The sequence below is a fragment of the Ailuropoda melanoleuca genome, chromosome 8 (assembly GCF_002007445.2).
Source record: "Ailuropoda melanoleuca isolate Jingjing chromosome 8, ASM200744v2, whole genome shotgun sequence".
Taxonomy (NCBI): domain Eukaryota; kingdom Metazoa; phylum Chordata; class Mammalia; order Carnivora; family Ursidae; genus Ailuropoda; species Ailuropoda melanoleuca.
The window spans coordinates 78,403,206-78,417,186 of record NC_048225.1 but is presented as its reverse complement, the minus strand read 5'-3'; the positions used below and the strand labels follow the sequence as shown (position 1 = coordinate 78,417,186).

The 13,981-nt window shown below is 41.6% G+C and overlaps 1 protein-coding gene across 7 annotated transcripts in view; it reads right to left on the bottom strand.

Annotated features, from left to right (window-relative positions):
- Positions 1–13,981, bottom strand: part of RABGAP1L (RAB GTPase activating protein 1 like) — a 741,419-nt gene that overhangs the window by 150,140 nt on the left and 577,298 nt on the right. Inside the window, exon 1 of one of the 7 annotated variants that reach the window (XM_002928040.4) lies at positions 4,711–5,116. The exons of the other annotated variants lie outside the window; for them this stretch is intronic. Coding sequence (XP_002928086.1) covers positions 4,711–4,878 — 168 coding nt within the window. The 5' untranslated portion in view covers positions 4,879–5,116. Of the gene's footprint in view, positions 1–4,710; positions 5,117–13,981 lie in introns of those variants that run through there. 7 annotated transcript variants of the gene reach the window in all.

Sequence of the window (13,981 nt, the reverse complement as noted above, 5' to 3'; positions counted from 1 at the left end):
AACTGTCAAGCATTAATGTAACAGTATTAGTACAAAATATAAGTAGCAGTGCTTTCTACGAAACTAAAACATGACTTCACACAGCTTATTAATAAACTGGCTACGGAGATGTAAACTTAATTAACGGTTATAATTAGGTTTGCAACTGTATGTACGAATGCTGTCTATCCTGACAATGAAGAGAAGCTTAACATACAATCTTGTGATAAGACCCAAGCTTTAAAAATGCACCCCTAAAAGGCAGACTAACATTTCGAGGACCAAACCAAGTACCCAAAAGAGGAAAGGCCAGCTTCTGGATATCTTTATCCATCTGTGCTCACTATAACAGAACTTCGTCAGGCCAGAAGAACTGATTTAAGCTGGAAAGGCTGCTCTTCAACTGGGAAATTCTTAGTTTCTCTATATTGCCTACAGAATGATCACGAGGGAAGAGCATCATAATGAAAATGCAATTACTTTCCTGACATTATTTGTTAAGTAATATTAGCCAGAATGTAACACAGACAGGAGTTAAGGAAATTAGAAAAAGCAAAGACACGTTTTCTTCCCTTGCAAAATAGAGCACTCCATCAGCTTTTAAATAAGAATAAATGATAACTTTTGAAAATTAGTGGTTCTATTAACACTCATCTTTTGCTCCCCAAACTTGCTGTCAAATCCTTTTAAGTGATGATATGGAACATATTTATCAATTACACCTCCAAAGGGAATATTACTTCTTTCTTCATTTGAATAGAATTATATATAAAGATTACCTGAACAACTAAACACGTTTCAACAAGTCCTACTTCTTTTTCCTTTCAAGTAGGTAAAGAGAAATATCCAGAGGGAGAGGGTAAGTAGGTTTTTTGTTTTTTTTTTTAAGCAGGGTGTTAATTTAGGTATCCTTCCCACTTCCTCCAGTAAAATGAATTAAGCAAATTGCCAGGCACGTAATAGACACCAACATAAACTTGTTCTCTGAATTCATAAAAGCTCCTCTTCAAGCCCACCCAGTATTAAAAAGTCACAATAAAATGAAAATTAGAAAGTAGATGTAGGACTTATTTTAATATAAAAATTGATTTTTATATTTTGAAGGGCATCAGAAGTATGCATGGCAATTTTTTTTTTTTTAAGATTTTATTTATTTACTTGACACAGAGAGACAGCGAGAGAGGGAACACAAGCAAGGGGAGTGTGAGAGGGAGAAGCAGGTTTCCAACCGAGCAGGGAGCCCGATACGGGGCTCGATCCCAGGATCCTGGGATCATGACCTGAGCAGAAGGCAGATGCTTAACGGCTGAGCCATCCAGGCACTCCATATATGGCAATTTTTATATTTCGGTCTTTAAGTTTTAAGAGTCGTAATCTCTCTTCAATGAGCAATCCTTGCAGCATTTAAAACAGAAGTAAGAATGGGAGACATATTTGCTCCTCTGGTTTTTCATTTCAGTAATCAATCCTCCTTTGGATTCACTGTGTACAGCTGCCCACAGTATCAGCACTGAAACTACAGCCAACACTGGTATTAATACAGAATGATCTGATAACAATTCCCTTGCCATATAACAGCTAATAAAATCTAAAGGGAGAAAAGGGAGATTCTGAGCAGGAGTTGAATAAAAGTTTTTCCTTGTTCTTCAAATTTCACATATTTACAGAGTACGGACTCTGGCTATGTGTCACCGCTGATACCATTTTGAGTGTGTTTTTCCCACTGAAAAATTCAGTGCAAGAGTATCACATTTTAAAGTGTTTTTTTTTTAAAAAGAGGCAGGGTGGGTGGAAAGGAACAGTTCTAACATTTGGGTGTTAGCTCTAGATGCTTCTATTCTGAACCTCTCACGACTCTTGATCAATCTTTCTTCAAGGGCCTCCGATAAGCAGCAAATTCTAGGTTTGCTTATTTTAGGGGATTATTATTATTTTTTTAAATCTAGGTATGGTTCTCTTTCTCACCTTCACTGCTTTTACCACAAATGGCTTTTTCTTCCTTTATAGTGTCTAAAAGGATTTCTCGTCAGTAGAGACATATTTTTGGAAGTCTGAGAATCATTTGGAAGCACAGGCTTTAGAAGAGGGAAACATTACTTAGCTGGTATCTAGGATACCTGTATCTCTCGCTTTGGTGTTTTAATTTTACCAAAGAAACGTGTTTGGTGAGTCTGCACATAGAATTTATGCCTTAGGGTAATATCTAAAACTCAGTACTTGTACCTGATCCGTTAAAGGGAAATTAGTATTTACTACGTGTACCTCTGAAGGACAAGAAGCAAAAATTTCAAATGTAATTTAAATAAAAACTTAAAAAAATTTTTCAAATGTGCTTGTGTTCTAGTAGTTTGATGGTCCCTCTGTGAATCAGGGAACAATGAATAAGGCTCAACGTCCAAATCTACAACACTGTCTTGGTAAATCTTCACTTATTTGATCAGTCCATCAAGAACATTAACTTACATGAAGAAAAAAACCCTACTGGCATCTTTAAGGTAAAATAACATATTTTATATGTGTTTAACCTACAAGCATTCATGTTTAAAATCTATCTAAAAACCGAAACTTCAGTGCCTGCCCTTCTGAGTGGTAATGGAAAGACCGCAATATTGCATGTGGCAGGATTCCTCTCAGGACCACCCTGTGCAGATCAGCCATCGATCCCACATCATTAGCCAGTCCAATAACACAAGGCTGAACAACTGTACTTCATCCTGGTGCACATGCTAAATAAACTTTAAGCAGTAACTCATTGGATAGCTGATCTCAATTCACAGCCATATTGCTAATTAAAGGGCATGTGATTTCCCAAACTGCACAGTACCCTAGTTCTATCAGTAATCTTTTAAGTACAACACTGTATGGCAAAGTCAGAGATTGCCAAACGACCCTATAGATAACTCAATATATTCTTTTCACGTGTAATGCAAATAGCACCGGTACCTCGCCTCTCTGAACCTGGGAGCCCAAAACAGCCTGAGGGAGGTACTACCTTTTAACATGTCATTGGGCAACCAAGCCGCCTTCATATGGTTGCAACATACAGACCCGCATGACCGCCAGAAGACAGGAAGCTTATGAACCCACTTCCTTGTGGGTTTTATTGCTGATAATTTGCTTTAAACTAGAGGCAGTTTAAATTCAACCCTAATGCGGATTAAAGTATGAGAGACGGTCTTAGCTATCAATTTATGTTGTCTTTCAAAGCACTGAAAGTATAAAGTGCCAAAGGAAGACAGCGCCAGATTACTGGAAAGTTAGCAGTGGGAGCCCTGGAGCTACAGAGTTAAGTACTCTTTAAGATTATGAAAATATATGAGACCCAAAACAGACTCCTCAAAGAGATGTAGAGAATTTGTTGAAATATATTTTAGCACTTAATAGTGTCAGAGCTCCTGAATAAAATGTTTTTTTATTTCACTTAAAAAAAAAAACAGAGCTCCTTTCTAATAGAACATAAACCTTCAGTTTCCTCTTTTAGTAAGAAAAATGAGATTCAGGGAAACAATTCAAGTGAGCACTGATGACCTCACCTGGGCATTAAAACATATGTATTGAACTCTTTTTATTTCTTTCTTAAATGACAAAGAAATGGCATTTCTCAAAAATATCCCCTCCCCCATAATTGAATGGTGGTCACTGCTTCTAACTTCATCTCGCAATGATAAACAGACTTTCTTCAGGGTGAAAAACCCCTCGTATATACAGCTACCTGAAATGTTGTTATGATTAAACAACGGGGATGATACTGCATGCAAATACATACATGAAGGCTGAACTGATAACTGTGAAGGTAATATAAACAGAGATGAACTAGACTGAAGAGAGAGATATAGAGAAAAGTGTTAAATTCAGTCAACATCGTATTTCGAAAAGACTGTAACATGACAGCACCATAACGAAAGAACAGTCTGGAATGGTATTAAACTCCATTGTATAAAACAGACAAAGCTTGATTATTCTTGTTCAATTACCAAATAACGGTATAGGACCACTGTAGACCAATTACGTTATAGAACAGTTGCTAGGTATAGTTCTCACACCACTGAAAAGAAACCCTGCACCAGCGATTGTGGGTATTTAATTTTAACCCTTGGTAGGAAGGGAGGAAGGGTGATTTTCCTCTTGTTCAGGAAATCAAAAAACAAGCAAGCCAGACTCCCCAGATTCACGGTATAGACCCAACAGCTTTAAGCTGCTTCATAGATACACAGTTCAAGCATTCCAGGAGAGAAATTTTCAATTTCCTACCCAAGGATTTTTAGGGGGTAAAATGCCCTATCCAGAAAAAAAAAATCAAGTTGGCAATCAAATGGTGAGGTTAGAACGCAAACCACAGTAGTCTAGATAAGTCGCAATAGGTCTGTTGTGAAATTTAACCCTTTGGAGATGTAAATAACAGAATGCCTAAATCAAGCACTTGGGTATTCTGCTTTATTGCTGAGTCTCGGCAGCCAGAAAACATTTTTTTTTCCCCTGCCACAGAGATAATGCCACTAATACGGCCCTGGGCTCTTAGAAAAGAGCCCTATCTCCTCTAGCCAATTAAGGAGTGGCATGGACCAGGCTCCGCCGGAGCCCCAGGGCAGCGGCCACTCAGCACTTCCTGCTTGGTAGTGTGGAGAAGAGGAGAAGAAAACAGGAGACTGCAAGCCTCTTTCAGGGATACAGGAATTCTCACAGAGGGTGGCAGATTCCCTACAAATGAAGTTCAATGAAAAACAGTCTCACCGCCAGAAGCCGAGGCACAAACAGACGATGCCCCATCCCCAGAAGTTCCAGCACTCGACATGCATACTCATTCACCAGCTTGCTCCTCTCGTCGTGCATGTCCTGGGACTTTCTGGCAGGAGGTGTGAGCTTAGCAGCTGGGGCTGGGCAGGGCACCCCTTCTTCCATGAGCAGTAAGTAGGTATCCAGAATGAGAAAGCTGGATCTCTTATCCACAATTTTGAGAACTGCGGTGGGAGGGCAGCCAGGCTTAGGTCTCCCCAGGAGCACGCACAAGCCAGTCTGTGGTGGGAATTGTCAGCTAACGTCTCCACAGGAAGAACATTTTGGCTAAATTATCCACTGTGCAAGAGCCCCAAAGTAGACTGGAAAATGAAATCAAATTCTGATCTAAATAAAAAAGACGGCAAAAGCAATCGAATGCAAGAAAATGGCCAAGAGTGATGCAGGAGAGTTCAGATACATGTGTTAAAATGTACCATCAGCTTAGAAGGGTCTAGCATGTAAGAGTGCGTGTGTCTGTGTTCCTGTGTGTGTGCGTGCGCGCGTGTGTGTGCGTGCGTGAGTGTGTGTGGGTGAGCAGACAGCAGCAGCAGTAGCCAGGAAGCCGGGGCAGTTGTGAAGCTGCAAGGAGAAAAGGATGAGCTCATTGCAATCCTTGATTCGTGACAAGCAGCGCCGCTACCGCCGCCGCTGCCGCTGCCGCCTCTCGCTGTGAATCAGTAATGAAGGGGTAGGGAAGGGAGGGGAGGGCAGGGGAGGAGGTAGGTGAATGAGCATGCAGAGTGTGTCTCAGGGGAGAATGCTGTAATAAGAAGCCAATGGCGAGCGGTTGGACAGATGTGCTTCCCCCTCCCGGTCCACCTTCAATCAGTGTTAGTCTGACAGCTTATGCTGTTGAATCCTAAAGCCAGAAGACAGATGAACTAGCTTCTCTTCACATGTAACGCTCGCAGAAAACCCAGACAGCCTGCCAGCTAAAAGGCTGACCTCTCTTCACTCTTGCTTTCTAATAAGGATAACAGATCAAAGTCGGATTTTATGCTGCGTATTTAAAGTGGGATGCTCCAATCCTGGTTAGATGACTGAAATCTCTACCGAGAAGAGAGGTTTAGGGCGAAAGGATACAGGATGAACAGAGAGCAAAGACGGAGCTTCCAAGAAACGACACACCCTCAAGTTGCAGTGTTTATGCAACAATAATGACTTTTGCAACGCTAGAATGTGAAGTATTTCAGCATTCTGGGAAGCCATAATTAAAAGTAAGATTTTTATAAACATGCAGTATGTTAAACCATAAAAACCTACCACATAATAATGCGTATACGTCTAAAGAACCACTGAAGTTGAGATTCTCAAAGCAGTAGTAACTTTCGTAAGCCACAGACCCTGAAAAACGCTCAGTTAATAGCTCAAAACATGACTTTGATACTCTTTGGTCAAATTAATCCTTCTCTATTAATAATATAACTGAGGATTATCCATGCTGTAAAATTTTACAGTCTTGGTATGTGTTATATGAACTTCCTTGTTGCAAATAGTCAGTGGCAGCCAAATGAAGGCAAAAAGACAAGATCCCTTTTGGGAGCAGGTTCTAAACTTTAGCTAACAATTAACTAATCATAGTCCAAACCTTGGTGCTTCGGTTCTATAGTGAATACCAGGCCAGTTTCTCCATGCAAGTTGTAGTGTGATACAGAGTAAGAGGACGAGGAGAACTAGAGCTAGTTCTTTCCGGGTCTTAGCTTCCTGCTCTGACAAATGAGAATTACAGATCTCTGCAAGTAACAAAATAGAAACATCAGCTTATCTCTGTGATCTTGGTTAAAGAAAGAGGTTAATTACAGAATTAGGGTAAAAGGGAAGTATTGCCTGCTTTTACAGAATACTGTTTAGTTCTTTTTTCCAAATCTCAAAACATTTTTTGTTAAACATTTCAAGTACTAACAAAATCTTAACTAAGGTGTTTATATATTGTTGTCAAGCCTTTTATTTCTTCCAAAAATGACTTTTCTTTCTTTTTTTTTTTTTTTTGTATTTATTTGAGAGAGAGAGAGAGAAAGCTGGGGGAGCAGCAGACAGAGAGAAAAGCAGACTCCCTGCTGAGCAACGAGCCTGATGTGGGACTTGATCCCAAGACCCTGAGATCTTGACCTGAGCCGAAGGCAGACGCTTCACTGACTGAGCCACCCAGGCACCCCAAAAATGATTTATTTCTTTTTTTTCTAAAAATGACTTTTCTTTCTTGCTTGCTTTCCTTTTTTTTTTTTAAGAGAGAAAGAGTGTGCGTTTGTTGCGGGGGAGAGGGAGAGAGAGAATCTTAAGCAGGCTCCATGTCCAGCACTGGCCCGTTGCAGGGCTCTATCTCACGACCCTGAAATTATGACTTGGGTCAAAATCAAGATTTGGACACTTAACCAACTGAGCCACCCAGGGGCCCCTCCAAGAATGATTTATTTAAAAACTAGAGATTTTAATGTAAATGTAAAATGATCAAAACCATTAGAATATGAAATATATATATATATCTATCTCAGATCCCTGAGGTTCTGGAGGAAATGTCTGCTGGGCGGGTTCAGCTGGAAGGGGAAGACTGTAAGGTTGAGGGCAGAGGTTCTGGGCCTTTCACAGCCTACCCCTACACACACACACACACACACACACACACACACACACACACACACCAGAGGGAAGAGCTCCATTTTTATCTTGTTTACATACTGGAGTTCTGCACGAGATTCTGTTTGAAAAGACAGCTACTGCTGTGTAAGTGTGAAAAGCACTGCCATGGAAGCTTCCTGTTTAAGAGCAAGGGGACATTTTTACTTGCAAAGGAAGGGAGAATTCAGTGACTCCTTTGCTTACACGACTTCTTTTGGATTGATATTTTTTTTAAAGATAGGGGAAATGTTTCCATGCAACTGACTTAATTTCAAAGAACATTGGCAGAGGCATTTATTTTTTCTTATATAATCCAGAAACAAAGAATTTCTTGCCCAAATGGATTCCGGTAAGAAGTCAAAATTAATCAAAGGACTTCACAACTATGGTTTGGCTCTGATGCTCACAAAAGAAGTTCTATTAAATGAAATAACCAAAGTATGCTATGTTAATGAGCAAATCGAGTTACACTTAAAACAAGTGGTCCTATATTTCAGTTTTCCTAATCTCTCCATCATCCTCCCCCTCAAAAATGCATTATCCTTGAGGAAGTGAAGGTGCAGGTTCAGGCCCGGCTCTGAGTGGCCCCTGCTGGAAGAGCAGCAGTGTTTTTATGGGGAAGTGACCTGGGTCCGGAGCCTACCTTCCCCAACCAGTCTGAGGAACTGGGGCCACACCAGAGCCCCGCATAAGGTATGGGGGTTAGAGCAGTGAGAAACCTGAGGAAGAACAGGAGGAAGGAGGACGTGGGATGAGGCCCAGCTGGCTACTCCTACCAGCCCCTGAACCAAGATGCTGAACCAGAGGCGGCAGAGCTGGCACCTTGGGGGATGGAGACGATGTCGCTGCTGACACACAGCACTGGCTTCAGGTCCTGGGGCTTCACAGGCCAGACGTGCAGTTAAGAGTGAGGAGGAAGATGGAAAGGGAGCAGCAGCTCAGAGCAACCACAGCTCTCTCCCACGGACCCAGAACAAGCCGAGCTGGTGGGAAGGGCAAAGGCTGAAGGTACAGAATTTCCAGCCGGAAGACAGGGTGCGGAAGACCCCCAGGCCCAGAAGGCGTCCCCTGCCTGGAAATGAGACCACTGAGAGCGGGCTCATCTCCCCTCACCCCAGGCCAGAACCCACACAGGAACAAACACATCCCACGCTGTCATGCCCACCCCAATCTCCTCATCCTCTCCACATCAAGGGAAACCAGACTTCTCAGACACCTGCTTATTCAGTTCTGCATATATGGGGACACCAGCCCAAGCCCAACCCATCTCGGCATGTATCATTCTGGTGAATAAAGCACCCTATATAAACAGCCCCCCGCCCCTAGCATCATCCTTGCTTTCAAAAGTTCCCTTATTTTGGGGGTTGTCCTTTGAGAACAAGCCATTGATCAATATCAGGTAAAATAACTCTTCTAGAACATCACTTGGTGAAATGGAAGAATGGATTTCAGGCATTTCTGAAGCCCTAGAAGAGCGACTCATCTCAGTGAGCATTTTCTCTTCTCCCTCCCCAACTCCCCCCAGTAATTTAGTTATTGCTGATGAGATTCAGTACAGTACACTTCTGAGAAATAAATTTTTGAGTTATAAATAGTCCAAAGATGAAACTAATGGTAGAAAAAAAAAAAACTCCTCTAAATTAACCAGTTAAAAATACATGATTTCTCAAATTTCCTTACACTTGCATGAAGATTAAAAAAAAAAATCTGTAAAGGAAGTTCAACAGCAAGTTGAAGATAATATGGGAAATTTGGATGAATCATGCAATGAGGCAGAGTGAGAGAAGGGTAAAGAGGACCAGGCAATGGTCCCTAAGCCATTCTCTAAAGAACAGAAGGCTCTCTGGAGTGCTGGATTCAGGTGGACGGTGATTCAGTCCTAATTCGAGCCTCATGCTTGAGTGGTCTCCCTGAGCCACTCCACTGTGTCATGATTGCTGGACATGTGCAGGACATAAATGACTCCCATTGTAAAATGAAAAGCATACTCGACTTAATTTATGGATTGTAATTAAGAACACTGAGTGCAAAGAAACATGCTAAGTAGTTACTTCAGGAGTTACAAAGGTGAAAAAGGAAACGTTTTCCAATCTGCAAGAACTTGAAATCAGAGAGGCGTTCAGACAAAGATAAAGCAGAATGTGGACACCATAAAAGGAGGAACAACACTGTGTAATGATCTGGTCCCATCTTTTGTATTCACAATGGATGCAGACAAAAGTGGGCTCCTACTAGTGTGACTGGCTGGGACCTAAATCCAAGGGTAAGGAGAATTAAACATACCTTTAGGAGCAAAATAGAGCATTGCTTATTATACTCTCTTTTAGTCACATTTACTTGTATGACATGGGTAAATTACTTAATATTCTTTGAGTCTCTGTAAAATGCCAATGTCACGTACCTAGCCAAGTTGCTCTGAACACTTAGTAAGTTAATGCATATCAAGGAATCTCTCACAGTGCCTAAAACAGGGTGGGTGCTAGTGTTTCCAGGAAGTCCTACAGAAGAGGAGAGCAAGTGTAAAATGCTTTGTATTCACCTGGCTTTGGGTTAGAAAGACAAAAAGGACCCTGGTGTATTAATATTAGAAAGAGAATTAGCCAAATAAAATGACAAAAGACATTCCTGTGAGATCAACTGCCTCCTCAGTTCTAACCTTGAAGATTTAAACACTTTGTAATAAGTAGGAAAGGACCTATACTCTTCTCAACTTGGAAAGGTAAAAGGGCAAAAACTGAATTCTCTAGTTATTTCTTTTTTGTAGGATAGACAGCTTTTTATTTTTTTATATTGATTTTTAAAAGATTTTATTCATTTATTTGAGAGAGTGAGCACGCGGGACAGGACATGAGCAGGGGGAGGGGCAAAGGGAGAGGGAGAAGCAGGGTCCCCGCTGAGCAGGGAGCCTGATTCTGGGCTCCATCCCAGGACCCCCGGGATCATGATCTGAGCCCAAGGCAGATACTTAACTGACTGAGCCACCCAGGGTCCCCTTTTTAAAAGATGAACCCTCAATAATTTGGCAAGTTCCTAAGATCCAACAGAGAGGTCAAATCAAGATGACACAGGACGTAGTACTGGTATCTTGCACACATGTAAAATCCTGCACAACGCGCACTCTGCCATTCAAGCTCGGGCTCTGCTACGTGCTTCTGGAGGCAGAATGATACCACCAGATGCTGCTTTTAACTTTATGTATTATTCACGCTACTTGAAGAAAAGGCCAAAATGAAACGTCATGAGACTAGGCATTTAAGTTATATCACAGGGAAATAAGTCTCATTATTTTGTAGCTGGAATTCATATCCTGAAGAATTGGGGTACAAAATAAAATACGTAAGTAACTGACATCGTGGTGGGTAGTTCAGGTAACAAGTTTATAGGAATTCAAAGGGGAAAAAAAAAGATTCCTGTAAAATATAGACTTACCTACTGTTTAAGAATGGTCTGACCTCTTGTAAGACTTAAGGCATAAGCATCTTAAGGAGTTTTTTTTTTTTTTTTTTTTTTTTACTAGAAGAGAGAACTTTCTCCCACCCCACAATAATTTAATAACATGCTGAATAGTCATGGTAGCAATTCTTGTGGTCAGATTCTAGCTTAATGCCTTTAGTAACACAAGAACTTCTAGTCTCTCTAAGAGTTGGTCATTTGGCCTCTACTTCCTTGTCTTTATTGACAGTTATCTCAAAAGGCTGCCTATTTTATTACTGGGCATTTATTTGTTTAGAAAGTACTACTTGCTATGAGCCAGAAACGTGAAACTTCCAGTCACTGGGTTGGGGAATATATTTTATAACAACATAGAATTAAGTCTACTTCTTCTATGTGACATTAATTAAAATATTTGGAGGAAGCCTTAATTTCCTTTTCTCCAAGCTAACCATCCCTGCTGCTAACTAGACCTCTTATAACCTGGTTTCTGGATCATTCTAAAGTGTTCACAATCCTACCTCCTGGGTAGAACATACTTTTTTGGACAATGTCCCCCAGTAAAGCACTACCCACACTAAGAAGGATACTCTAGATATGATAGCAGAATCATACGAAAATGTGGTGTTGTTAGACCCTAGAGAACATCAGAGTCTATCATGTTTATCCTACTGATGAAAAGACGGAGGCAGCAGGTAAGTGACCGGTTTAGGATCACAAAACTTAACTTGAGGCAGAGCCAGGAAGCCAAGATCCCAGAGCCCAGCTGAATGGCAGGGAGCCCTGCATTTCCCGCACTGTTGTTGTCTTTCATCTAACATAGCCCATTAAATAAGCAAACAAAGAAACAACTATCTTATTAGGAAAACTGTGCTGAACCCTTTTATCTCATATGGATTTGATCCACAGCCTGTGCCTGCGCTCTGCTGTGAAAGAACATAGGATTCAGATATTTGAGTTGAGTGGGGCGTCCACAAGCCTCCCTGAAGAATCACTTCTGAACACACACTTATGATAAGAAAGGACAACTGCCCTCTCAATTTTGAAGCGAGGAGCACTCTTCTTCAATCGCACAGTCAGAGAGGCCACCTCCCTGGCAGGTCAGCCACAGTGTTTCCGGAAGAGCAGCCTTCTTGGAGCCGTGTCCGTGATGCAGCCTTGAAAATGGAGGCTGTCTCAGGTCACTCATCCCCCTCTCCAGGCGGTTTGTATAAGGCTTACGTTTATTGTTTATTTTCAAGGTAAGCAGAAGCATAAATAAATGTTAGCAGGGGCCTGTTTTTTAGGTTAAACTGATCAGATTAAAATAATGATCTATAAAATCCAGACTGTTCCTTGATTCTCTCATGCTGGATCAGCATTTTACTTTTCATTGTTGTATGTGTGTATGAGTGTACGTGTGTATCGTTTGTCATGGCTGTTAAAAATAATGAGGTGCTCTAGTCATCTTGATAAGTTGTGAACCACGTCTACTTCTTCCCGTGGTCCACCTCCAGTTCTCCACTCCATTTGCTCTCTCTGGCGTCTGCATGTTACCTCCTAGAATGTTGAGTGTAGTTTAATAGCTGTCACTGTGAAAAATAATATTTTCAGTGGAGTAGTTATATGGGCCGGCCCATGTATTAGCAAGTGAATGTTTCTATAAAATGAGTATGTCGAGATGGGGACGGTCAGGGGTTTTCTGCACAGGCAAGTCCGTGTTCTGGAATAACGATGGTAAGAGGTAGTCCAGCTGTACTACTTCCCGACCCCTGCCCCTGGCCTCAGAACTTCAGATGGATTCGGTAGAATTTCAGAGGTAGCAAAATGCTGAGAATGGAGCTGATTTTTCCTCTCCTTTTACTGGAGGTGATCTGCTCCCTCTTCACCTCCCGTGGGAGGTCAGGTCCTGCATCTACTCAGTATTGCCCCAGGCTGACTTACGTGATGGTAGCAGAAAACCAACACAGGGGTCTTCCTGCATAGTGGGTTCCTTTACCTATCTCATACTCATATTTGTTCCAAGCAGGGCCTAACAATGTCACTTATACATCACAAACTCTGGTAGATGTGTGAGTAACCAACAGTATGAATAATAACAGTTATTTATTCAGTATCTATAAAGGCTATGAACTTTACAAGCCCTGAGTGTAAGCATTACTGCATTAAATCCTAACAACCAATTATGGCCTTTTCACGTTGGAGGCACCTGAGCTTAGAACAGTGAAGTGACTTGTCCAAGATCATGTTGTTAGTAAGTGGTAACGGCAACTATAGTGTCTGGATAACTACCAAATGTTGAAAATCTATTTTTTTAAAGATTTTATTTATTTATTCACGAGAGACAGAGAGAGAGAGATTGGCAGAGGGAAAAGTAGGCTCACCATGGAGCAGGGAGCTCCCAAATGTTTAAAATCTAACTTGAGTTATTAAGCACTGAAGGAAGTAGACTTAAACAGGCTGGATCCAACAGGCTAATCAAATTAGTCCAGTGCAAACAACAGAATTTACACAGTCATGTCACTGTGAATATACTGATGGACTAGGGTGTCTTGGGTTCTAAAAGAAATGGGAAACAAAAACGGAGCAAAAACTTGTGCTCAAAGAGCAGCACCTGTACCCTGCTGATCCTACCCGTACCCTTCCTGTTAATCACTACTGAACAACACATCACACGATCAGCCCTCTCTCCAGAGCTCCCAACCTGTCTGTCTGTCTCCTTACAGGATATATGCAGCCTCACATGTAACTTGATCTCAGCATCCAAAGTCACCATTTCTTCCCCAGTGCAGATCCTTCTCTGACATCTCCTATCCTGGCTAATGGGTTCCCCACCTGCCCAATTATATAGGAGGCACCCAGGTGTCATCCCAGAGTACCCTGAACCCATCATTCAAGTCTAGTGGATTCAACCTCCTCACCATCTCTCAAAACTATTCCCTCTTCTCCACTCCCAGCTCTTCTGATTTCAGATCAACCCTTGGAATGAGATGCTGGGATCTCCACTGTCTACAATACTCAAGCTACTTGGAGTTCCCTGCATATGCCTGGTAACTCCGTGTCTCCTTTTCTTGAACTGTGCTTCCCCTTTACTTCACTTACCTGTCCTTAATCTGTCAAAATTCAACTCTGATATTACCTCCTGCAGGAACCACCCTTCAATCCCACGTTGGGACACCTGGCCCACTGTTTGCTCCAT